The following is a 22,678-nucleotide window of genomic DNA, read 5'->3' on the forward strand; positions in this document are numbered from 1 at the left end:
TCTCTCTCCTTTGGTTTTTTCTAAAGTCTCCCTTTTCTTTTTCCATCACCTGATGCCCCCATCAACGTTGCCAAAAATCTTAGATCTCAACGGTCAATCCACAGCTCAACAGAGAAACTACTAGAACCTGTTATCATGCTGACCGTCCCACCACACTGTCACACGTGGTTCCACTCAGCTCGCGAGAACACCGACTCCTACAGGACACCCGTAGACAATCCCAGCTCCCACTCGTCCCCACACTCCAAGCCCCATAGGGAGAGTCCACATTCGGAACGTTCTCTGTCTATAAATACACGAAGTGTCGGCCTTATAAATCTCCCTCTTTCTCTCTCCTCTCGCTACACCTTCGCGTAGAGCTCCCACGCCAGCTCTATCTATCCCTTTCATGGCGGCGTCCCAGGCGAGCCTTCTGCTTCAGAAACAGCTCAAGGGTATTTAAAAAACTTCAATTCAATCAATTTTGTGTGTGTAAAGCACTCATCTTGGATTCTATTTTTGATTGGTTTATCGGATTGGATTCTTCTACCTGTTCGTTTGGTGAATCTGAATATCTGTTTTGGTTATGGCAGATCTTTGCAAGAACCCAGTAGACGGGTTCTCGGCCGGTCTGGTCGATGAAAACAATATCTTTGAGTGGAGCGTCACGATTATCGGACCGCCCGATACACTATAGTATGTGCCTTTTCGGATTCTTTTCCGCTTCAATTTTGTGCCTTTCTTGATTGGGTTTTGTGGTTTAACTGTTGTGCATAAGATGATCGATTTCGGTGGTTATTTATGTCTTTGAGTGGGATTGGATCAAGGGTGATTGAGATTCTTGTGATTCTTGTTCTGTTTAATTTAATTTTGTTTTGGGGATTTTCAATTTGATTGTAGTTTTCTCAATTTTGTGTTTTGACTTTTAAAGTTGTAGTTGAGGTGGCAGATTTAGGGTTTTGCCCTATGATGGGATTTATCTGAGCTTGTGATATGATTCTCTTTTAAGTTAGAAATTGTGAAAGTTCCATATTTGGAAGTTAGTCTTCAGTTACAAATTGCTTAGTTTGGTTCTTAGGGTATGTGAAGGTAAAGGTGAGGACTTTTAATTAGTTGCACAGTTAGACTGGATTTTTTTATTACAAATTTCCTATATTAGGAATGTGGTTTCAAATTGGGCACAGTATTGGTTTCTGCAACGTATTTTGTTTGTATTATTTCGTTACTTTTATGGATGGGAGTATCTTCTGTTTTCGCTCATAAGCAGAGCATTTATTTGGAAAATTGCCATTCACTTGAGATTTGTTGTGGCATTTAAAGCTGTGAGTTGTGTCCATATCCCATTCATCATTCATTTAATCTAATTCGGATTAATCATTACATGTTACCTAATTGCAGTGAAGGGGGATTCTTCAATGCAATCATGAGCTTTCCTAATAATTATCCGAACAGCCCTCCGACGGTTAAGTTTACTTCAGATATATGGCATCCCAACGGTTGGTTTCTATCCTAAGTATGTATGTTTGATAGGTTGCACTTGTTATTAGAGGACTGATCCTGGTTGTTGTCTATTTGAAGTCTATCCTGATGGCCGTGTTTGCATATCAATTCTTCATCCTCCTGGTGAGGATCCAAATGGTTATGAGCTTGCAAGTGAGCGCTGGACGCCTGTCCATACGGTATGGTATTATGTAAAATAAATAGTGTCCACATGTATCACACTCAACTCTAATCCTAAGGAAGTCATAAAGCTAAAAACACTATATATATATATATTACATACCTCCTTTGTAATCGTAGTAATTTCTCTTCACTAAGGTAGCTGGAGAGATGAGAGACCAAAAATTATAAGTTGAGTTTATGAGTTGTCAGATCATTATCAATACATCACATGGTTGTTAAATCTATCAAGTCTTGTGCCTGAGGCTCACCCTAAGGTTCAATGAAAGGCATTTGATGTCTTAACTTGGGGCTCTTCTTGTGTATAATATATTACTGAAGGGCTTGTCTCCAATGTATGATAACGTGCTGTCATTAGGGACGTTTCCAATTTTCCTTCCTGCTGGTCAAAATTTGTGGTTTTGCTGCTAGATATTGTTTGTGAAGCAACTTGGTAAGTCAAGGTGCTCGTGAAACAAAAAAACTAAGTAGATGTTGCATCTTATCTTTGTTTTTTATTGTTTAGTTTTATTAAAACTATAGTACTGCATTAACAAACACAGAAATGTTGTATCCAGGTTGAAAGCATAGTTTTGAGTATAATATCAATGCTATCCAGTCCGAATGACGAATCTCCTGCAAATGTTGAAGCTGCGGTAAGTGATCCCTTGTTCTATTGTCAAAACTCTTCTCTTTCTGAACTATCCTCTACTTCATGCTGATTATTATAACCTATGCCCGCCCTGCCCCCCCCCCCCCCCCCCCCCCCGGGCGCGCGCATGGATGACCAAAATTTTATTGAAAGCAATATGTTTCTTTTGTGTCAGTTGTTCATATTGTTAGAAATGGACATGATTGTACTGTTCAGTGAGATTGTCAATTTTGGCAAAGTTGCAGATGATAGATTTGTATCTTAATGAATTCTTCTATTCCTATAAGACAAATTAGGTTTATGTGCAAAGCATCTTGTAAAAATTAAATTGGATTGTATCTTGTTAAGAAAGATATTTTGGTTTGAGAGATATGATGTGTGGATGTAGTTTGCTCATCTGAATCTAGCCATTTGGATGGTTGGGAGAAGATTTAGGCTACTACACCAAACCATTATTTATGTGTACAATGGTGTGCTGTGGCAAGAGATTTCGTCATGTTTCTGTTTTAGGATCGTGGTGTTGATCAATCAAGCCCTATTTTCCAATTTGTTGACTGCTTCACAAATGGAAAATTGGAACCTGTTTTTAACTTACCCTCAAAACTGATATATAGACTGATTGTAGTTGTAATTTTTTAAAGCTAGTTTTCCTTTTTATTTGTGCTTTTGTTTTTGTTCTGTCGGTTGATAATTTAGTTTACTACTGTACCTTGCATCTTCTTTCTCTTGCACATTGTGTTAGTAGCTGGTGTTTTAAGTACAAACCTCAATTAGTAATGGCGCATGAGAGTTGTACTTGTCTAAGTATTCTAAGATGGAATTTAACTTGGTTCCACGTTGACTATTCTAAGATTGTGTTGGTATTATTCATATTGCAGAAGGAGTGGAGAGATCGGAGAGACGATTTCAAGAAAAAGGTGAGCCGCTGTGTGAGAAAGTCACAAGAAATGCTATGAATGAATATGACGTGCTACCAAATGAAGCATTTTCTCCTCTCTGCACAAGTGTGTCGTCAGAGAGGATGTGTTAATTGGCAAAGCCTTGGCCCTTGTAGAATGCCATTGATTTTCTCACTTTTAAAAATATCTTCATTTCTTTTTGTTCTTTGTTTTTGTTTTTGTTTTTGTTTTGTATTTGTTTTTCTTCTCATTGTCTAGTAATTGTTAAAACGTGGAACATCTTTGTATTCAATTAGTATTTGCCCATTTGATGAGGAAGTGTTCTTGTGCGTTGCCCTGCCCAGCTCACCTGTCAGCTGATGTGTGGGTTTCTCGTGGGCCTCACGAGTCTCACACACGTGCAATTGCAGCACTTACGGCAAAGGGCATATGATATGGCCTAAACCAAAAAGTTTTTGCATACACATTCATATTTTACTTTATTTACCAAAAAAATTCAGTTGGCCTGAATTGCACCAATCAACTTCAAAACACAACTTCTCATGTCCATGAACTCAATATTTGTTCAAATCGTCATAATTGTTTTCCAATACAAGTAAATTTTGTAACCTGTATGTTGTGAGACTTTAACAGGTATAACTGGGAAAATTGTACACAGTGAATTGAAAACAATTACCCGAAGCAGCTAGAAGTTGGAAGTAAATTAACCTGTCTCAAATTTGTACTCAAATCTGGGAAAATACTATTTCTAGTTCATTTATTCATCATTCATGGGCACCCATATATGGAACTAGCTAGCTGTTGTGTCCTTATTAATTTGCAGCAGCAGACGCAGGAAGGAAAGCTTAAGATTGTGAATCCTACTTTGCCGTTGGTGGGTTGACGTAGCTTCCCAACCTGACCACGATCCCATCAGGATCTCGTACATACCCCACTTTCTGCCCCCACTCCTTCTCTTCTGGCTCACTCACCGCCACCGCCCCATTCTCTACCGCCCTCTGCAGTAAGAGATCAGTTGAAGAAAGCCATGAGTTCAAATCTTCTGAGAATAATTGGTAATTAAATCGAACGGAAAAGAAAACCACATGGGCAAACATGCCTTACGAAGTTACGAGTGAGAAACCACATGGTACCAAACTGGAATTGATAACCAAAAAAAAAAGTTATTATATATGATGCTTACTTTGTAGGCAGCATCAACGTCAGGGTAGGCAAAGCAAACCTCAACCGGCTGCCTCTCACGGCCAGAGCTTGGGGTTTTAACTGCACCTGTCAGATCATCCGTCTCGCTCTGGTGCACCGGCGTGAACGCTATCGTCGTTTGCCCACTTTCTAACTCCCCCCATCTACCATAATCATCATCATCAAAGACTATATTGTTAATTATTAATTAATTAAACCTCTATTCTATCAACAACTTTAAAAACAAATAAAACTAAAAATACCTGTTAGAGTCGTCTATACGACGAATGTTGTAGCCGAAGGCTTTGGAGTAGAAGGCTGTGGATTTAGCAACGTCCTTCACGTACACCACCGTGTAAGCAAACACTGTGTTCATCTTCGACCCCGTCGTCGCCATTTTTATTTCTTAATTAATTATTTCAGCAATTAATTAATTAATGGCTTTGCTGATGAACGGCGATCCATGCGTTTGCGCTTTTATTCAGGCGCTATCAGTTTCTGTTTCGTTCTCTGGTCTTCATCATGCGGGTACGTGGCGAGTTGTCGAGATTCGGGGAAGTGACACGTGGAGTTATTGCATGTTAGTACAAGTGTCAAGTAACGTCCTGTCTATTATTAACCAGGATTTGCTTTTGGGCCAAGGCGAGTAACTCTCATGATATATTAGGCCAAACTCTGCCCCCAAATATTTACCAATAATAATTGGTAAAATGAGAAGAATAAAATGAGAAGAAGAAAATATTATAAGCTATTATACTAGGGCAACACACAATACAATGTTTTGTTATAGACTTTCATTTTCTTGTAATTTTCAATATAGCATAAAATTTGATGGGAGAAGCCACAAAAAGTTTAACAAAACATTGATATGAGAATCCTGGATTGAATATTATGTAAGTTTAAATGGGGCGGAATCAAATTGGGATGAGAATACTATTCACGCCCCACCTCGAATATCATACTTTAAATTTTTTTCAAAACCATCCACAAATTCAATTTATATCATTCATACCCGATTCATTAAGATCGAAAACCCTAAGCCCTAGGAAAAATTGGCATCCCCACTACAATTCATCAAGAAAACTCGACGTGTAGTTCGTCATTCGGTGGTTCACGAAACTCTTACCATCGCTTTGAGTTTGACCGCCAAAACAGTCCACCACACACAGAGTTTAAAAGTTACTCACCGCACACGTGTCAACCAATATCTGCAAGTCACGTGCGAAAAGCTCCACCTGCCTCTCTCTCATTCATTCGGGTTTGTTCCTTCGTCCTCCCTCTGCTACTGCTACCCGATAGCGATGGAGATCGAACTCATATTCATATCCCAACCAAAAATCCACACATTAATTCGAAAAGACTTACCTACAAAATAGCCTTTGATCGCTTCCTCCGATTCTCAGAACCGCCAAATGCTCCCAACCCTAGCTCATCCAATTCCAGCTCTCTTTCTAAGATCGCGATCGAGCACAATCTCCAGATCGCTAAGATTTTGAGGTAAGAACTGAGAACTGTTTATTCCATTTCGAGCTCCAATTATAATGTTTTCATTTTCAATTTTATACAATATGTCGCAATTGAGATTAGATTAGCCTTTGAAGGAATTCACACACCGGTTATCAACTTATCAGTGTTTGGCTGGTAAGAAATTGAGAGAAAGCGGAGATGGAAAAGAAAAGAATTTTTTTTTACTGAAATGAATCGGAATGAGTAAGAATTACTTATCGCACCGGTGTTTTTTTACACATTCGCTAAATACACCCTCCATCACCAATTGCAGGTGGTTTTCCTTTTCAGCCCAATGGGAGACACTTTGCGTAGAATCCCTCAAGAGGCCAATGTTGCTATGACTGGAGGAAAAAATAAGTCACATGATCATATAGTTGCTTCTCGCCCCAACGCCTCTTTGCAGCACATAACTTCGCTTCGTATCGGGAATGGAGCTGCGAGCCAGGTGGCATTGTTTTTGCTCAAAATGGCCGCATTGGAGACAGTAAGGAGGTTCTCAAGGGCCAAGTGCCCTTGGGCATGGCGTGGCTTTCAGGCTTTGCAATTTCTGTGCTATCCACCGTTCAAGTGGTTTCAACGATTTGCCCCCTTCAAGGCTTTGGTTAATGGCATGCAGGTCAAATTCTTGAAGTCTATGTTTTTCTTTTTCCCATTATTGTCATATTTCTACCACAATTTAAGAACCCAGAAAAAGGTCTTATGGGATTTACACTACTACTTCATATTCTTGGTTTTTGCGTATTTGGATGGAACTTTTTGATTGCCAAGTTCTTTTTACGTGAATCATTATGTGGGATATTTGATGTAGTTGCATGCTTCCAGGTAGTTTCGAAACCATTACTAGTGCTCTCCATTGCAACGGCTTTCTCTGATGAAGCTGAGCCCTTTAATAGAACCTCTGATGGCATCAACAATTCTGATGCATGTTCAGAAGTGGACTCAGAAGTATCCTCTGAGTGTATCAACGTTTCTACTTTGGATACAAGGTAATAGAAGAAATTAGCTTTTCAGTTTCTGTACCCGATTCATTATCTGACACCTCATCAATTCATTTTGTGAGTGTGCTATAATAAGGGGGTCAAGTGTTCCTTATTACTTTGTATTTCAATAACATCTCCTAGCTTTGGTCAATTGGATTTGTGAAAATAATGGTTCTGCTTGCTAAATGAATAGTCATTTTAAATTTCCAAAAGCAATGGCAGTTACTCATATTGTTATTGATTTGGAAGACCAATTTTACTGCTTTCATCGGGTTTCTTTTTTCTTCCAAGGGTTTAAGACCAATTTTACTGCTTATGTCATGCACAGGATTCCTGATGAATTTCCTCAAAATGTACAACCTGAAATGTGGTTGACACAACTCCACAAAGAGCTGGAAACACAAGGGATTACATTGCCAGAAAGGTGATTTAATGCATGTGCCATTTTTTGTTTCCTGATAGTAATGTGCCAAAAATTCTAACTCTGTATATAACATGTGCTAATATCCAAACACAAATTTTACTTGAAACCTTTCTTTCTCTTAATAAGTTTATGAAATTTTGTTACAGTTTTGTATGCCTCTACAATATTATTTTGTTTGTCTTCTTATGTTCCCTTGGCTTTAAGCTCAAAATTAAAGGGTGGGGGTAGGGTTGAGGTTGATCTTAGTTAACAAATTTCATCAAGAGAAAATAAAATACTTACATATGGGTATCATTTCGTATATTTGTATGGAATTCTTTTAATCTTATAGATGAATTATGTTCACCAACATCATTATCTTATGAATACCTCCCAGTTGCATTATCCGCTCTGCTTTACTTCTTGGCAAATGATCATTTTCACTTGGTAGGGTTGCTCCCAAAAAAAAAAATCTGCACCTCTGTCGTAATGTTATTTTCTTACATTTCCCTCAAAAAAGGCTAAACCTTGTTTCACCTAATGTTTTGTTCTACTTGCCTATATGCATGAACTTCTTTGCTTCTTGTTGCAGCAGACCATGACATGCTAATGTTTATGCAGAATTGATGAGGAGGAACTTCGCAGGTTTTACACTGCTGCAAACGGAGACTTCTCTTGCTTGCTATCTTCAATAAAGAAGACGATCAATTGGAGGAGGACCTATGGAATTCTTTCTGTGCAGGAGCTTGAGATGTGGTCAAATATGGTTTTCTGGCATGGATTTGATGTGAAACACCGACCTTGCCTCATTGTACGACTTGGGCTAGCTTGCACCAGCTTGCCATCTCATGATAGACCACGCTTTGCTCAAGCAATCAGTAAGTTTATTTGTCCCCTCTAATAATTTTCTTTGGTTCTCCCGTTGAGCCACTCCTATTGCTGTGAGATGGATCTGTTCAGATCCACTCAGAATCGCTCTTATTCAGCACTTTGTTTATTGAAGCCCATCTTATTTATATGAGGATTTTTTTTCCCTCTTTCTTCAATGTGAATTGGAGCCTCCTATTGAGCATAACAAACTGAATGAATTGATAAGTATCTAAGTGCTTTCAGCAGGACCATTAAGAAATGGCCTGTATATTCAGTTAATTAACTTTAAGGCTTGATTCTTTAAAATACTGAAGCATTATTTACACTAGCTTGCTCTAAAATATAGTTTTTAAGTGTTGTGGTCATGCTTGATTGACTATATTTGGTTTCATCAAGTGTGCAATCCTCAAAATTATTTGGTGCTAATGACGAAGGGAAATTTTCACTGGTGATATGGTTCAATTGAAGTCTTAAGCAGTCGGTTCAATTGAAGTCTTAAGCAGTCTGTTCAATTGAAGTCTTAAGCAGTCTATCTCCTTTGTGGTCTTGAAGTATATAATGCATGCTTATTTTCATGTATATCTTACCCATTACATGTTCTGACAGAAATTAATTTTTTTAACTGCAGTTTCTCAAGTAGAGCACGGTGTCTTTCATTTGCTTGATGCCAACAATGCTCAAATTACAGTTGTGGTAGATTGTGAAGGTCTATCTCCATTGAAAATTCCCATGCAAGTTATGAGGACTTGTTCTTCCCTTTTGCAAGATCACTTCCCCAACCGCCTTGGCTGTCTGTTTGTTATACAGCTTCCTCCAGTGCTTCGTGTTATTGCTCAAACTTTTATTCAAGTAAGTCTATTACTCTGATTGGGATCTGAATGTTTGATTTACGGGGTTTACATTTTATGAAGTTGTTGTTATGATTTTAGTAGGTAAAAGCTTGGCACTTCCTTGCATTTATGAATAAACATTTATCTGTGGTCTCTTGCCAGGTTTTGAAACCTTACACCCGAGAGAAGTTGAGAATTGAAGGCGAGATGTACCGGAAGATTCTATCTGAGTACCTTGAGACACTTCCATCATATCTTGGTGGCAAATGCATGTGCAAAATATGTTCAGATATTAGCATCACAGATATGCAGCAGCCTCACGCAAATGAAGTGGCCATGACAGAGCAGAGACTGAATGTGCTTGAGGGTGGGAATCCAGTCACAGCCCATCCAACTTATGAGGCTGAGATTGACATGGACCGCAATTGTGATCAGGTGCTGAGAACTGCGATAGTTTGCATCCTTATGATTTGGGTTTTCATAGCATTTATTGCTGGATTTATCGACCCTGAAAGCCGTCCCATTTTTCCAAAGTGAGGTAAGAACAAAAGAACGGGCGAGGTTTTAGCTGATATGTTTGGTATAAGTAGCCGTCCCATTTATTCCCCATAGTCTGTTAGCACTTAGCGCTTCTTCAAAGTAGCCAGTGCATGTATGCTATAAGTTTTTCCACGGGGTGGGATTTGTTGTCATATATTAGTTGATAAGTTTGGTAGTAGAAGCTGTATAATTAGCTTAATTTTTGTATAAGCTAAATATATAGTATGAACTTTCTATGTTTGCCTCTACTTGAATATATGCCTTTATGTCTAGCAGTTAACCAATGCTTCTCCATGTTGGTATATTACTGTTAGACAGATGAAGAAGTGTATTGTATTCAACACTTTGATGTCGGTATTTATTTGTCATATTGTTAGGATTGCACTTTTTCTTTTCTTCTTTTTTGTTTGTTTTTTTTCCTTCCCCTTTTTAGCCTTTTCCCCATTGAAGAGTGAATTTCAATTGTGGAGGTATGACTGTAAATTTGATTCGTGGAATATCCTAAATAGCAGCCTAAAAAGATTGGGTTGGGGAACTTGTAGGCTTCTAGCATTGATGTTCTTGGATGAAGATGGCTGAAAATAGCTAGTAGTCGAAATGGGGTATTGAAAGAAGTCAAACCATTATGGGTACTCAGATAGCACCCTGTTAAAAGCTGTCAATTCATTCTAAGGGTGGCAACTTCAACTCATGATGATGGAGAAAGTCACTAGGGTGATCAGCAGACTCTTTTGACTGAATTAGATGGTTGCAAATTGCAATATTTGTTGAACTTTTCTTGTTTTGATTAGCACAAGTGTTCAAATCTCTCTCTCATATTGCAACATATAGACACACAAGTGCTCGGTACTAACTGGTTAGTAAGTTTCCACACCACTAATCACTCATTTAGGTCCACTTCACAAGATCCGGATCTTTTAGTTTTTAGGTGAACATTCAAATATCACCCTTGCAAATTAGCCAAATCAGAAATCCTTTAACCATTTGATTATTATTATGAATATTTGGATCTTACACCTTGTGTATATCTTAAACATTATTTTTCAAACAGTATATATCTTAAACTCAGAAGATAAAAACAAGTGTAATATTGAAAGCATGTCACAAGGTCTTATAGATAATGATTTTGTTTAAAATATTTAGGCGATCACACACCAGACACTTGAAATTGAAGATCACCTTTTTTTTCCCATCCCCATTACCATGCTTGGAAAACTTTGGTTCTTTTTAACTCACAAACAAACTTTGGTGGTGACCTTTCAGATTCTGAACAGATAAAATACATGACATGAGATGGATCCGGATGCTCTGCTTTGATACATATCTATATAAACTTTCCATTGGCAAGTTGATGTTCGGAACCAGAATTGCCCTATTTTATACAGATTATAATGAGCTTTGTTATTAAGCAAACCTAAACCTGACTTTATGCTGATAGGTTTTCTTGCAGCATGATAAATGATAGGTTAATTTTGCATGATAGGTTTTCTTGGCTATAATTATTCTAATTATCTATCCATAGTACTAGGGAGCATTAGTAATTAATATAAAACATATTAAGTCAATGGTAGAGGACAATATATAATTTATATTAAGAATAGAGTCACTACCAGATAGACCAACTGCAGTATCGGACAAACAAATCTCCCTTTCTTACATAGGATCCCACCACATGCGCCTAGAATAAGGTTGCTACCATTTCCCATGAAAACTCTCCTAATCTTTTTTTCTGATGTCAGCCAACACAAAGTTCGTTTGTGGCTTGTGCTTGTGGATGGCATGTAATGTAAGAATTATGCTATTGTGTGTGGAAGTCACTTGCGCATGACTCTGAATAATTGATGTATGCAGTGAGATGTTGATACATATAGGTTCCTATATTTCATTGAGTCGTTCTCATGTGTGTGAGCAACTGATGTTAGCATTGTTCTGTAACGAAAATGCGCTCCCATGACTCTCCTCCCATAACCATTATACGAGTAGTGGACACATGACCTTTCAGCTTTGTGCAACTTCCTTCAAACAGGTAAGCAAACAAGGGAGTGCTTCGTCTGTGTGCTAAAATTAGGTGAGGTATGCTACATAAGAAGCTGCAACTTTGCTTTTGAACTAAAAAACTGTATTATATATTATATTTTGGTAAGAACAGTTTTTGGCATCCCAAACTTGACCCTTGCCCTCCTGGAGGGACAAAATCTAGTGCAAAAGACAGAAATGTTGAGTGGAAACCTAGGGAATTCCCACTTTGACTCTTTTTTAGTCTTTATTCCCACTATTTGCTTGCTTTAGTGCTTAGAAGTTAGATTTATGCTTTGCTTCTTCAAATTGTAAAAAGGCAAAGTTAATTCCCTGTTTCATTGGAATTTGAGTTGGTGTTGCATTCAAAGGCTTCACGAAAGATAGTGGTAATTTGATGAATTTACACAAACAAATTTGACATGCAAGGAGTTTTTACTGTGTTTTGTTTTTTTCTTCACCTTGGACCTTGGTGCCAAAAGTCAAGTGACAGAGCCATCACTGGAGATCAAAATCATCTCATTCACCACCATCATCATTTACTAGCAAGGACCTAATATTTAGCAGAGCATCAGTACCCATTCACTACATGGGTTGGTGTGGGTCCCATTGGAGCCTCCCACATAAGACCTAAAAAACCGATCACTGTTTTCCCTCACAGAAACTCCACTCAACCCTCAAACCCTACACAATATATATAGCTCCATTTCCTACACAGCCATCACCAAACACACCTTACAACCATTTTTATTTCATTTTTTCCTAAAACAATGGCAACCTCTCCATACCAGACCAACCGAGCACAAGCTCTCTGGCTCACATGCCTAGCCTCTGCATTCCGTACATGCCTTGCTTGCACCATAGTGGCCCTCACCACCCTCTATGGCCCACAAGCTCTCCAACACCAAGTAGCCTTCCCAGCATTCTCTTATGTGACAGTGATTCTCATTGCACCCGATGCAACTCTAGGTAACACACTTTGTGGCTTATGGCTGGGGCTCTACGCCACAGCCCAAACTATCGGACCGGCCATGTTGAGCTTGTGGCTAATAGGCCCGGCCCGGCTTTCGAGCGGCATCACCGCTCTGGCGGTGGGCCTTGCTGCATTTGTGGTGGCTCTGCCAGAGTTTACTCACTTGGTGTGCAGACGCATCGCCTTGGGACAGATTGTGATTGTGTATGTAATAGCTTATATGAAGGGTGGGGAGATACAGGCCATCATGCACCCTGTCCACGTGGCAGCAAGTACAGGGATTGGAGTCTTGGCCTGTGTTCTGGCTTTTTTGGTTCCCTTCCCACGCCTGGCTTCTCGAGAGGTACTTGTAACATGTCCATACCAATGTGAAAGTTTATAACATTTATCCGCGAATAATGCGGCGAGTGTAGAATGACAAACTGCGAGTGCGGATAATACTACATAATCACTATTTATTATATAAAATAAAGAAAATATTAATAGTGTTTCAATATATTTTGTAGGTTAAACAGAACGCAAAGCTACTTGGTGAGAATGCTTCAGAGAGGCTCAAGCTCTTTGTGAAGGCCTTTTGTGCAGAAGACAACACATCCGCCCTTGCATCAATTTCTCAAGCAAAGTCCCTGGCTGCTACGGCAACCAAGCTTTTCCAAACTATCAAGCGCCACCAAGTAAGCAAATACATTAATTACACAACAACTGTATATCATGATTCGACATAAAATTATTTGTACCACATTCTCTTACCATGTTACTATTAATACAGATTGGACTTATATTATCACTTTTTTTTTCTTTGCTCTTGGCTGCTGCTGCCCATTTCATTTCATTTTGGAGGAGACTTGTTATTCTCCCTCTTACACGATTGGCTATTTTGGATATTTGTAGAGACTCTTGTCCCCTTACAAATACACTCTCACACACGTCTACCTAACCCACTCTCATTTACTGGTAGGATATTTTTCCTAGTTAGATAACAAAAGATAAGGTTGAGGTTTTACTTTAGCCAACAACCAACTTACCACAGACGTGGCCTTCTAATTGCCATGCAATCCAAAATGGTTCAAAACATAAAACATTACAATTAAGGGCTGGTTCGATAGGGAGGACTAGATTAGACTAGTAAAGTGGCTGCATCTCATGTGTAATCAACGCTAAATATGGATATTGTTGTTTAACTTAGAGGATGAAGGAGGACTAGGGATAAGTTTAGTCATCAACCTCTTATAGATAGTCCTCATTCTTCCTCAAAGTTAAACAAATACTCATATTATGCCTTGAATGTACATGAAAATGTATATTTTGCTAGTCTAGTCCAGTCTAGTCTAATCCTCCCTAACAAATGAGGGCTAACAGTATAGGAACATAGCATTACTCGACATAAATACCTTTTTGTCGATTTATCCGTCTCTAATTTCAGGCGTGCTAATCACATTGATCTGTGTTTTTCTTCTGAGCAGGAAAGTATGGAGTGGGAGAAACTTCCCTTGAAATTTTCGAGATACAAGTATGCAAATCCAGGAGACAGATTGCAAGGCTTTGAGATACCCTTAAAAGGGATGGAAATGGCATTGACCAGTACTCCTTCATTCCCAATTAAGGTGGTAAATGGAGAGCACAAAGATGGCCTACTTAGAGTAAACTTAAGCGCACCCTGTGATTCAACAACTGTTCCTGAATCAAATGCAGAAAATGTTAGGTTCCTCCAAACACTTAAAACCATCCCACAAACCCAACAGGATTTACCCCCAATTTTCTTTCTGTTTTGCATAAAGCTCTTTCATGGAAAATTATCAGCCACAAGTCCCACAGAGCAAGGCAAATTATTGGTTCACCAAAATGAAGGAGCAATCGATTCACGTAAACAAAATGGGTTCTGTTTCAAAGAGGTATTGAGTAACTTGTCCATCAAGGTAAGGAGCAAGAGGCTTATGATAGCTTTCAAATGCTCACTTTCCTTGGGTCTAGCTGTGTTCTTTGGTTTGGTATACAGCAAAAAAAATGGTTTTTGGTCTGGACTTCCAGTAGCTATCAGTTTTGCATCAGCCAGAGAAGCAGCATTCAAAGTTGCAAATGTTAAAGCACAGGGGACTGTCTTAGGCACTGTGTATGGAGTTTTGGGTTGCTTTCTGTTCCAAAGGTTCTTGTCCATAAGACTCTTATCCCTTATTCCTTGGTTTATTTTCACCAGTTTTCTCCAGCGTAGCCGAATGTATGGCCAGGCTGGTGGGATTTCTGCAGTAATTGGAGCTGTACTAATTTTGGGCAGAGCAAATTTTGGCCCTCCAAGTGAATTTGCCATAGCCAGAATCACAGAGACCTTCGTTGGATTATCTTGTTCAATTATGGTTGACTTACTCTTGCAGCCCACAAGAGCTTCTACTCTTGCAAAAGCTCAACTTTCTAGGACTCTTGACACATTGCAGGAGTGCATTAACTCAGTGAGTCTTCAATCAGGCAGAGCCCTTTTGGAAGAGAACCAGAAGAGACTGAAAAATCATGTTGAAGAATTGGGGAAGTTGATTGGAGAAGCTGAGGCAGAGCCCAATTTCTGGTTTTGGCCTTTTCATAGTGCTTGCTATGGAAAGCTCTTGAGGTCCTTGTCCAAAATGATGGACCTCCTACTCTTTAGTGCTCATGCAGTGGAAGTTCTTGAACAAAATTCACAAATGCTTGAGGCTTCGTGGAAGGACATGGTACATACAGTAGAATGTGACCTTGAACTTTTCAAGAAAATGGTTGGCTCTTTCATAGAATGCTTCAAGGAGATCACCTTGATAAAATCAATCACAGTTCTTGACCAAAAGAGTGAGATAGCTCATGATCTTGAGTTGGGGAAATCTGGAAACCCAACTATTTTTCGGATTTGCGGTTCGAAGGATGAAGAGATGGATACGATTATAAGTTCTTATCTCCAACACTCAAAAGAAGTAGTTGATAAGATTCATGTCCAAAGTGAGGAGCTCAAAAGTCAAATGGTTTTATGTTTGAGTTCTTTAGGGTTCTGCATAAGTAGTATAATAAGAGCAACGAAAGAGATTGAAGAGGAAATCAAGGAACTTGCTCAATGGGAGAATCCCTCAAGCCACATTAATTTGTATGAAATCTCCTGTAAGATGCATGCTTTACAGAAATAATGAAAACCATGCATGCACAATTATTTGAAAGAAGGAGATGACAGAACACTTAAAGAAATTGTTTTGTTTGTTTTGTTGGATCAAGCCATGCTATGAAATTGCAACCATTACATTAACGTGCTCATTATTTAGTAAATTTGGCAACTACAAATCAATCAGATTGAAATTTTGTTTTTATTTATAATAACGGGCTTCTTAGATGTATGTTCAAAATGATTAATTGTCATTGGGTTTAGTCCACTCGTTTTTTGTTTTAGATGTAGGTCCTTTGACATTTATTACTTCTTTTTTTGTGTTGATTTTACCATTTGATGTAAATAAGGAAAACACATTAAAAATATAAATTAAATGCATTATTTCCTTGTAATTGCATTTCAGAATTTAAATTTTGAATTATATCCTTGATAAATCGTGTTACCTATAAGTTAGGAACATAAATTACAAGACTACCTATAAATTAGGAACATAAATTAGAAGACTACCTATAAGTCATATACAAAAATAGACAAATAAAATTTTATGTTACCTATAAAAATTACACATTGTCGAAAATATGAAGAAAAAAAACACATATATACCTATGCAATAGGACATTGTAAACAAATGCATTTTTTCCTTTGTCAAAACATTTAGAGTTCGAAGGAGTATGATTGTAGGTAAAAATGTGATTTTTGGGATATGTTTGCTATATTTTCCTTTTCTATTCAATGCCAAATGTTGTAAACAACTAATTATAATGACATAAATGACTATTACCCGATTCAAGTTATAAGGGGCAACATTAGAACAAAAATAATTTTAAAAATAAATAAGAAAAAATATTACATCAGAAAATATTTAAAAAGGAATGTAATCCTATGTGGCACAAAAGTCAAAGGACTTAGATCAAAGTCACCAAATCAGAGAATTAAACCCAACTCCTCAATGAAAATTTGGATCTATATCAACTTTTCTATATAATAACTCCATTCAAATAACTTACTTCCTTCATGCAGCTTTCTACCTTTATCCAGATGTGCAAATTCTGCATTTTGAGAAATAATTGGAATGAAAATTAATCCAAAATAAAAGGCAATGAGAATCATATTCATATTCATTCTCTTTGATGAAAGGAATTTGCAAATGCTTTCTGAATTTGTGATAAATGGCAAATTGCCTATGTTAAATGAGAGAAATCTGCTTTCATTCAATCCAAAATACACATAAATGCAAAATCCTATAAACATGATATTAGAATCCAACAGGGAATCTTATTATCAAGGCACCCTTTTGTCCAGTTGTACTGTACACGTGTCAGCACCCCAGATGCATAAGCGTATGAAAAGACAAACACATACAGGAGAGCATCTTATATTTATTCGAGACTTGAAATCAAAGCAAAGAACTTCCTCACAAGTCTCTCAGACACTAGTCCCACTAGGCTATAGGCACATCAAAGCATCTTTGTCTGCTTAGGATTTAGGAGAAACCCTAAATTTCCCCCTTAATTATAGCTCAGTAATCACTCTAATTAGTCACTAAACCCTTTAATTAGTTAATCCCATAAACCCCTCGTTTTAAATCCCAGATTCTCTAGCTTCACAAGGTAAATAAATAATTGCAATCTTTTTTTTTTTTTTTTGGGGGTAGAAAGTTAATAATTACAGTTGTATTAACAAATGGGATTTATTTTTGGGGTACCCTTTAAAAGAAAATGATTTCTAAAGGGAATATAGTTTGGTGTGACTTCAAACTTAATTATTGTTATCGAGGAGCTATCAGTAAAGGCCAGGACTTTCCGTGAATTTGAAGGCTTTTCTGTTTGCTTTATTTAATTGATTTATATTTCTATTTAAAATTCATCGTTTGGTAGAAGTTTCGGTTTTGGGAGTTCTGTTGAGGAGAGGGGGACTATAAATAATTGGTTCTGATAACTAAGCTTCTTGGATCCAAAGGGTATTTGGGGTTTTGGGTTATCATCCTCTGAAGCTTATTTTCAGGTCCACTTCAACTTCAAGCTTCTTTCTTTATGATTCTAGAGTTTATAATTTTCTTTGAACTTGATTCTGAACAAAAAGAAAAGTGATCTTTTAGTCTGTGTGTAATTTGAAGGCTTGTCAATATGAGATTACTCATCTAGTAATGTGTTTATAGTGTTTCCCAGAGTTTGACTGTTTGGTAAATTTTTGTAGGTGTTTGAGTTCTAGAGAAGATCTAAGAGTATGGCAAACAATTCCTCCAATGGGGTGCACCAGACCACAACAAAGTCTCCTCCATTGCCATCCCCTTTGCGTTTTTCCAAGTTTTTTCAGGTCCTGCTCGCCAATTTATTTGATTATTTATTCATATATCTTTCAAAGGGTTGTTGTAAATTGCTTTTTACAGTCTTGTAGTACCTTTCTGTGTTGCCTTTTTATTTTTGATTGTGTGCTGATATTTATGCCACTGGGTTGTTGCGTTTCTCAATCAGTATTTATTGATTCCAACCTAACTATTGGAAGGATGTTAATTTAGAGATTATAGCAAATGTGTCGTTTTAAAAATCTTATTTTGTTTATTTTCCATGCATCTTTTCCCCTAGAATGGGTTTGTACTATTAGATCTTCAAATTCAGCTCAGTCTCCCACGAAGCAATCTTTAACATAAAATTGAGAACATATACAAGAAAGGACTGTGGAGTGTATTGAAAATCTGTCTTTCTTGGTTCTCTGTTTTACCCTCAATCTACAGAAAGTCAAACCCCATGTCTTAATTCTGCGAGTCCACAAGGAAATATTGCCTATCCTTATAATCTTAGCCCGTTTTGAGATTTTGGTGAAATCTAACTTCGTCATGTTGCTATTTTTTGCTCCTTTGTTTGCTTGAGCAGAGATGTGGGTTCATTACAGGTTTTGATTTAAATTGTGCTACTATGCATTTGAAGGAGTATGTTTTGTTTTTTATTAGATGGCTAATAAATGTCATCATTCTGACGAAATTGTCATATGGATCATATAGTTATTCTAATGCTCTAATTGTGTACTTTTACTGTGGCAGTCCAATATGAGAATTTTGGTTACTGGGGGAGCTGGATTCATCGGTTCTCACCTGGTTGACAGATTAATGGAAAATGAAAAGAATGAGGTCAGCATTTTATTTCTCTCTTATAAAAGCTCAGGTTCAGTTTTTCTGTTCATAATGAGTTCAAGATCCGGTTTAATTTATATATTTTATGATAGGAAACTTTTGTTAACATTAAGCACCTATGATGCACAAAAATTGCAATAACTGACACAGTGTGAGATCATACATCAAATCATTTGTTTCATCAGGACTAAAATTGTATCCAATTTCTACTTAGGTTATTGTTGTTGACAACTACTTCACTGGCTCCAAGGACAATCTGAAAAAATGGATTGGTCATCCCAGATTTGAGCTAATTCGTCATGGTACATACAATTTGGTTTATTAACGAGTTTCTTCCATATGTTTTTGTTTATTTGTCACTTACAAAAGTATGGCTTTTATTTAAATGCATTTATGTTTAATTGCTCTCTTTTCTTTGTTATAGATGTCACAGAGACATTGTTGGTTGAAGTTGATCGAATTTACCATCTTGCTTGCCCAGCTTCTCCAATTTTCTATAAATACAACCCTGTAAAGGTAAAAACATGTATTCTTCAATCATTAAATAGCCAGCAATCGATATACCTGTCAAGTGTTATTCGGATTGCCTACAGTTTGACAGATTTGTCAGGGGTGGGGGGGGGACATATTAACGTGTTGCAAATTAAGGCAGGCAATATGTCATTTGCCCTTAATCAGCAATGAAAAAAGTTGTTAAATATTTTTGCAATCAGCTTATATGGTACTTACTCTTATGTATGATATTTTTACTTTCTTTTTCCTGTTCAATCATATAAGATCTATTCTGTCCCTTCAACAGAAAGACTGTTTTTTTATTGAAGTTGTAATCTAACATTTGAGCATATGATTCTCCAACAGACGATAAAAACAAATGTGATTGGCACGCTGAACATGCTTGGACTTGCCAAGCGAGTTGGAGCAAGGTGGTCTATTAGTCTTGCATTTATAATAAATTTATAAATGTATTCCATCAAGTTGTCTTACGCGCATATATATATATATATATTTGAGCAGGATTTTGCTGACATCAACTTCAGAGGTATATGGAGATCCTCTTGTGCATCCACAACCTGAAAGCTATTGGGGTAATGTTAACCCAATTGGTAAGTGCTCATCTCATTCGAAGCCTAAAGTTTGCTGCATTCTGATAGATCTTAGAAGATTGTCGCTGCTTATATATTCAAACTATAGATATAATTTATGTGCAAATATATTTGGCAAGAAGTAGAATGACCATTTCCGTTCTCTTTAGATAGCTCTTAAATGTTTTACCTGATTTGAGATGGACTTCCTTGAGGGAGATTCTGGAAATGCTGAACTGTTCATGGGCTTTACTTTTGGAAGTGAATAGAAAAGTGCAATCTTTAGGACCCTCTATAGTGTGGATCTTTGATAATATTTGGGAGAGCACTCAATCAAGGCCCAGCTTCTAGCTTTTTGCAATCATGTTGGACATATGGTATAGAGGCTTTGGATGAAACCTAATCTGCTGAATTTTCCCATATCAAACCTATTTGAGTACCAAGGAGCAAGGATAATAAAAGATGTGTCTGCATTCATGATAGGAACTCATAAGCATACTTTGATAGAACTTGCCATCTGTTCTGTATGACATGCTGATACATATCAACAAAAGCCCTAAGCCTTGCCTTTTGCCCTTATAACCTAAACTGAAATAGTTTGTAAATGCTAGAAGTTAGAATGTTATTGTTTTTTTTTTTTTTTTTGGGTAGTTCAAGGATTTATTTAAGTTCATGAGACCATGACCTCAATAAGTACATATTATAATCACAGGAGTAAGGAGCTGCTATGATGAGGGGAAGCGTGTTGCTGAGACCTTGATGTTCGACTATCATAGGCAGCATGGGATAGGTATTGTGTTGTCTCTTTTTCCTTTTCTACCTTAACAAAATTATTGTTTATTCTTTCCTGTGCTGAAATGGTTAAAAGTTTGCTCTTTAGTAGTTTCATGTATCTAATTTCCTCTGTTCTCTTTGACAGAAATACGTATTGCCAGAATCTTCAACACGTATGGTCCTCGCATGAATATTGATGATGGGCGTGTAGTCAGCAATTTTATAGCCCAAGCACTTCGGTGAGTCCTTAGGATGCTCCACGATTTTAATGATGGGTATATCAGCAGCTTGACTAGTGCCTACATGGAGAAAATCATGACTAGCTAGTTTAATCACTTATTAATTCAGTCTCTTTCTACTTAAAGATAGCTAGCCAGCATGTTTTTGGTATTGATTGGGTAGTGGTTGGTGTCTGACATAAAGGCCTTATAAAGCCAGGAGTGATATGTTTGATATTCACACATATTTGTGTAGTTGCATTGTATCTTGAAATTAGCTTCCATACCTGCATTACCGTATAAGCTTAATCCTTTTCCTTTTCCCTCAAATGCTCATACCTTTGGATCTATTTTTACACTCTGTTTTCAATATTGTAGTGATGAACCCTTGACAGTCCAAAATCCTGGGACTCAAACTCGCAGCTTCTGTTATGTCTCTGACATGGTTTGTGAAACATCTTTTCCTTTTCATTCTGTTGCCGTGTATTGAAATAAGTTGGGTTTTTTATAGTAACCTGTTTAAAAAAATTTAGGTTGATGGCCTCATTCGTCTCATGGAAGGAGAGCACACTGGACCCATTAACATTGGAAACCCAGGTTATCTACCATAAATGTGATAGTGTGATGTGTTTGTATCTCAAAAGCTATACCGAGTATGTGCTCTAGTTGCTCACATAATTAATTACTGACCTAGGTGACTTTTTTGTATAAATTCAGGTGAATTTACAATGCTTGAACTTGCAGAGACAGTGAAGGAGGTCAGTTTGTCTTCGCCATTGTCTTTCTCCATTCGTAGGCTGTTATGGTATTATTTTCTAGAAGCTGTTTTTATTTCTTGAAGCGTCTTGAAAATTTTCAAATGCATTTGACTTTACAGCTCATCAACCCTGGGGTGGAGATAAAGAGGGTGGAGAACACTCCTGATGATCCAAGACAGCGGAAACCCGACATCACAAAGGCAAAGGAATTGCTGGGTTGGGAGCCAAAGATCAAGTTACGGGAAGGCCTGCCTCTCATGGAGGAGGATTTCCGCTTGAGGCTGGGAGCAGCCAAAAAGAACTGATTGTCTATATTGCTGGAAATATAGGTTACGAGCGCGGTTTGTTCTTTCCGTCCTGGAATATATGTTTGACGATGCTGGAGTATGCTCGTCTGCAATGATTCATATGACCACATTGTGACGAGCAATGATTCATATGACCACTTGTGCTTCCTTGTTCTTTCTATTTCATTGTGTTATAATAGAAAAATAAGAACTGGTGCTTGTTAAAAGGTTTTCTACCTTTTTCATTCCTTTCCAAAGTGAGTGCTAAGATGCCAAGGAGAATCCTTCAAAATGTGGCATTTAGTGCTGTTTCGTAGTTAAGATTGTCCTCAGCTGAGTGTGCTACTTGGAACCCCCAGTTTTGGTCATCAATAATTCAATTTAATTTTTATTCCATCGTATCTCCATGCGATGTTAACGCTTGTATTATTGGTTGGTTGCACACTTGGTTTCATTTTCCTTTTAGAATTAGATGAACACTGCCCGTCTGATTTCTTTTTCTTCACACAAATCAGAGTTTGACAACATACAAAAGAGACTGATTTGTGAAGTGTAAGAAGCCAAAGTATTTTTTTTTCCTTTTTTCTAAGATGGTAAGAAGCTTGACAAGTTGCTCAGTAAGGTAAAAATGCTTTAACTCATCCCAGAAACAACTCAAAAGATTTCGTCTTCCTGTGGCATTTGTTTTATTGGGAAATTCCTCCCACTTGCATGGACAAAGGCATTATCGCGCAGACTAGGCATCACTCTCCAGGGGCTGGATGAGGCTCATTTCAACTTTCAAGATGTCAGTTTTGCTGTGTTCCCCTCCCCCACCCTCCA

The 22,678-nt window shown here is 37.6% G+C and overlaps 5 protein-coding genes across 7 annotated transcripts; 4 read left to right on the top strand and 1 right to left on the bottom strand.

Annotated features, from left to right (window-relative positions):
- The first annotated feature begins 297 nt into the window (after positions 1-297).
- On the top strand, positions 298-3,507 carry LOC117629673 (ubiquitin-conjugating enzyme E2 7). Its single transcript, XM_034362241.1, has 6 exons — positions 298-434; positions 573-675; positions 1,378-1,475; positions 1,558-1,658; positions 2,217-2,294; positions 3,169-3,507. The coding sequence occupies exons 1-6, from the start codon at positions 389-391 to the stop codon at positions 3,244-3,246; spliced, it is 504 nt and encodes a 167-aa protein (XP_034218132.1). The 5' UTR covers positions 298-388; the 3' UTR covers positions 3,247-3,507.
- A 314-nt stretch (positions 3,508-3,821) lies between these two features.
- LOC117629676 (uncharacterized protein YraH) lies at positions 3,822-5,648 on the bottom strand. The gene is made up of 4 exons (XM_034362242.1): positions 5,559-5,648; positions 4,635-5,046; positions 4,373-4,535; positions 3,822-4,187 (listed from the first exon to the last, which is right to left on the bottom strand). The coding sequence occupies exons 2-4, from the start codon at positions 4,766-4,768 to the stop codon at positions 4,050-4,052; spliced, it is 435 nt and encodes a 144-aa protein (XP_034218133.1). The 5' UTR covers positions 4,769-5,046; positions 5,559-5,648; the 3' UTR covers positions 3,822-4,049.
- LOC117629672 (phosphatidylinositol/phosphatidylcholine transfer protein SFH5) lies at positions 5,564-9,883 on the top strand. The gene is made up of 7 exons (XM_034362240.1): positions 5,564-5,868; positions 6,152-6,496; positions 6,703-6,866; positions 7,189-7,284; positions 7,885-8,141; positions 8,762-8,982; positions 9,126-9,883. The coding sequence occupies exons 2-7, from the start codon at positions 6,173-6,175 to the stop codon at positions 9,498-9,500; spliced, it is 1,437 nt and encodes a 478-aa protein (XP_034218131.1). The 5' UTR covers positions 5,564-5,868; positions 6,152-6,172; the 3' UTR covers positions 9,501-9,883.
- Positions 9,884-12,289: 2,406 nt separating this feature from the next.
- Positions 12,290-15,725, top strand: LOC117630158. Its single transcript, XM_034362905.1, has 3 exons — positions 12,290-12,835; positions 12,999-13,166; positions 13,956-15,725. Exons 1-3 carry the CDS (start codon positions 12,290-12,292, stop codon positions 15,630-15,632), a joined length of 2,391 nt encoding a protein of 796 aa, XP_034218796.1. The 3' UTR covers positions 15,633-15,725.
- A 1,273-nt stretch (positions 15,726-16,998) lies between these two features.
- On the top strand, positions 16,999-22,274 carry LOC117633152 (UDP-glucuronic acid decarboxylase 5). Of its 3 annotated transcripts, none has more exons than XM_034366843.1 (13): positions 16,999-17,217; positions 17,804-17,923; positions 18,648-18,734; positions 18,952-19,039; positions 19,162-19,253; positions 19,596-19,660; positions 19,752-19,840; positions 20,532-20,609; positions 20,739-20,832; positions 21,190-21,256; positions 21,345-21,408; positions 21,529-21,569; positions 21,689-22,274. In XM_034366843.1, the coding sequence occupies exons 2-13, from the start codon at positions 17,834-17,836 to the stop codon at positions 21,872-21,874; spliced, it is 1,041 nt and encodes a 346-aa protein (XP_034222734.1). In that variant the 5' UTR covers positions 16,999-17,217; positions 17,804-17,833; the 3' UTR covers positions 21,875-22,274. The 3 variants fall into 3 exon arrangements, with proteins under 3 accessions (XP_034222734.1, XP_034222733.1, XP_034222735.1); XM_034366842.1 differs by lacking the exon at positions 16,999-17,217 and adding an exon at positions 17,289-17,611; XM_034366844.1 differs by lacking the exons at positions 16,999-17,217; positions 17,804-17,923 and adding an exon at positions 18,116-18,499.
- The last annotated feature ends 404 nt before the right edge of the window (positions 22,275-22,678 follow it).

The sequence above is a fragment of the Prunus dulcis genome, chromosome 6 (genome assembly GCF_902201215.1).
Source record: "Prunus dulcis chromosome 6, ALMONDv2, whole genome shotgun sequence".
NCBI classification, from domain to species: Eukaryota; Viridiplantae; Streptophyta; class Magnoliopsida; order Rosales; family Rosaceae; genus Prunus; species Prunus dulcis.

Bases quoted from the DNA above. Each gene is read 5' to 3' on its own strand.
- LOC117629672 (XM_034362240.1), top strand. From the start codon at position 6,173: ATGGGAGACACTTTGCGTAGAATCCCTCAAGAGGCCAATGTTGCTATG. The intron at 6,497-6,702 runs GTCAAATTCTTG...GCATGCTTCCAG, and splicing joins CTTTGGTTAATGGCATGCAG to GTAGTTTCGAAACCATTACT. The intron at 8,983-9,125 runs GTAAGTCTATTA...GTCTCTTGCCAG, and splicing joins TTGCTCAAACTTTTATTCAA to GTTTTGAAACCTTACACCCG.
- LOC117629673 (XM_034362241.1), top strand. From the start codon at position 389: ATGGCGGCGTCCCAGGCGAGCCTTCTGCTTCAGAAACAGCTCAAGG. The intron at 1,659-2,216 runs GTATGGTATTAT...TGTTGTATCCAG, and splicing joins GCTGGACGCCTGTCCATACG to GTTGAAAGCATAGTTTTGAG. The intron at 2,295-3,168 runs GTAAGTGATCCC...TTCATATTGCAG, and splicing joins CTGCAAATGTTGAAGCTGCG to AAGGAGTGGAGAGATCGGAG.
- LOC117630158 (XM_034362905.1), top strand. From the start codon at position 12,290: ATGGCAACCTCTCCATACCAGACCAACCGAGCACAAGCTCTCTGGCTC. The intron at 12,836-12,998 runs GTACTTGTAACA...TATATTTTGTAG, and splicing joins CACGCCTGGCTTCTCGAGAG to GTTAAACAGAACGCAAAGCT. The intron at 13,167-13,955 runs GTAAGCAAATAC...TCTTCTGAGCAG, and splicing joins AAACTATCAAGCGCCACCAA to GAAAGTATGGAGTGGGAGAA.
- LOC117629676 (XM_034362242.1), bottom strand. From the start codon at position 4,768: ATGGCGACGACGGGGTCGAAGATGAACACAGTGTTTGCTTACACGGTG. The intron at 4,536-4,634 runs GTATTTTTAGTT...TGATTATGGTAG, and splicing joins CGTATAGACGACTCTAACAG to ATGGGGGGAGTTAGAAAGTG. The intron at 4,188-4,372 runs GTAAGCATCATA...CTCTTACTGCAG, and splicing joins ACGTTGATGCTGCCTACAAA to AGGGCGGTAGAGAATGGGGC.
- LOC117633152 (XM_034366843.1), top strand. From the start codon at position 17,834: ATGGCAAACAATTCCTCCAATGGGGTGCACCAGACCACAACAAAGTCT. The intron at 17,924-18,647 runs GTCCTGCTCGCC...TTACTGTGGCAG, and splicing joins GTTTTTCCAAGTTTTTTCAG to TCCAATATGAGAATTTTGGT. The intron at 19,254-19,595 runs GTAAAAACATGT...ATTCTCCAACAG, and splicing joins ATAAATACAACCCTGTAAAG to ACGATAAAAACAAATGTGAT.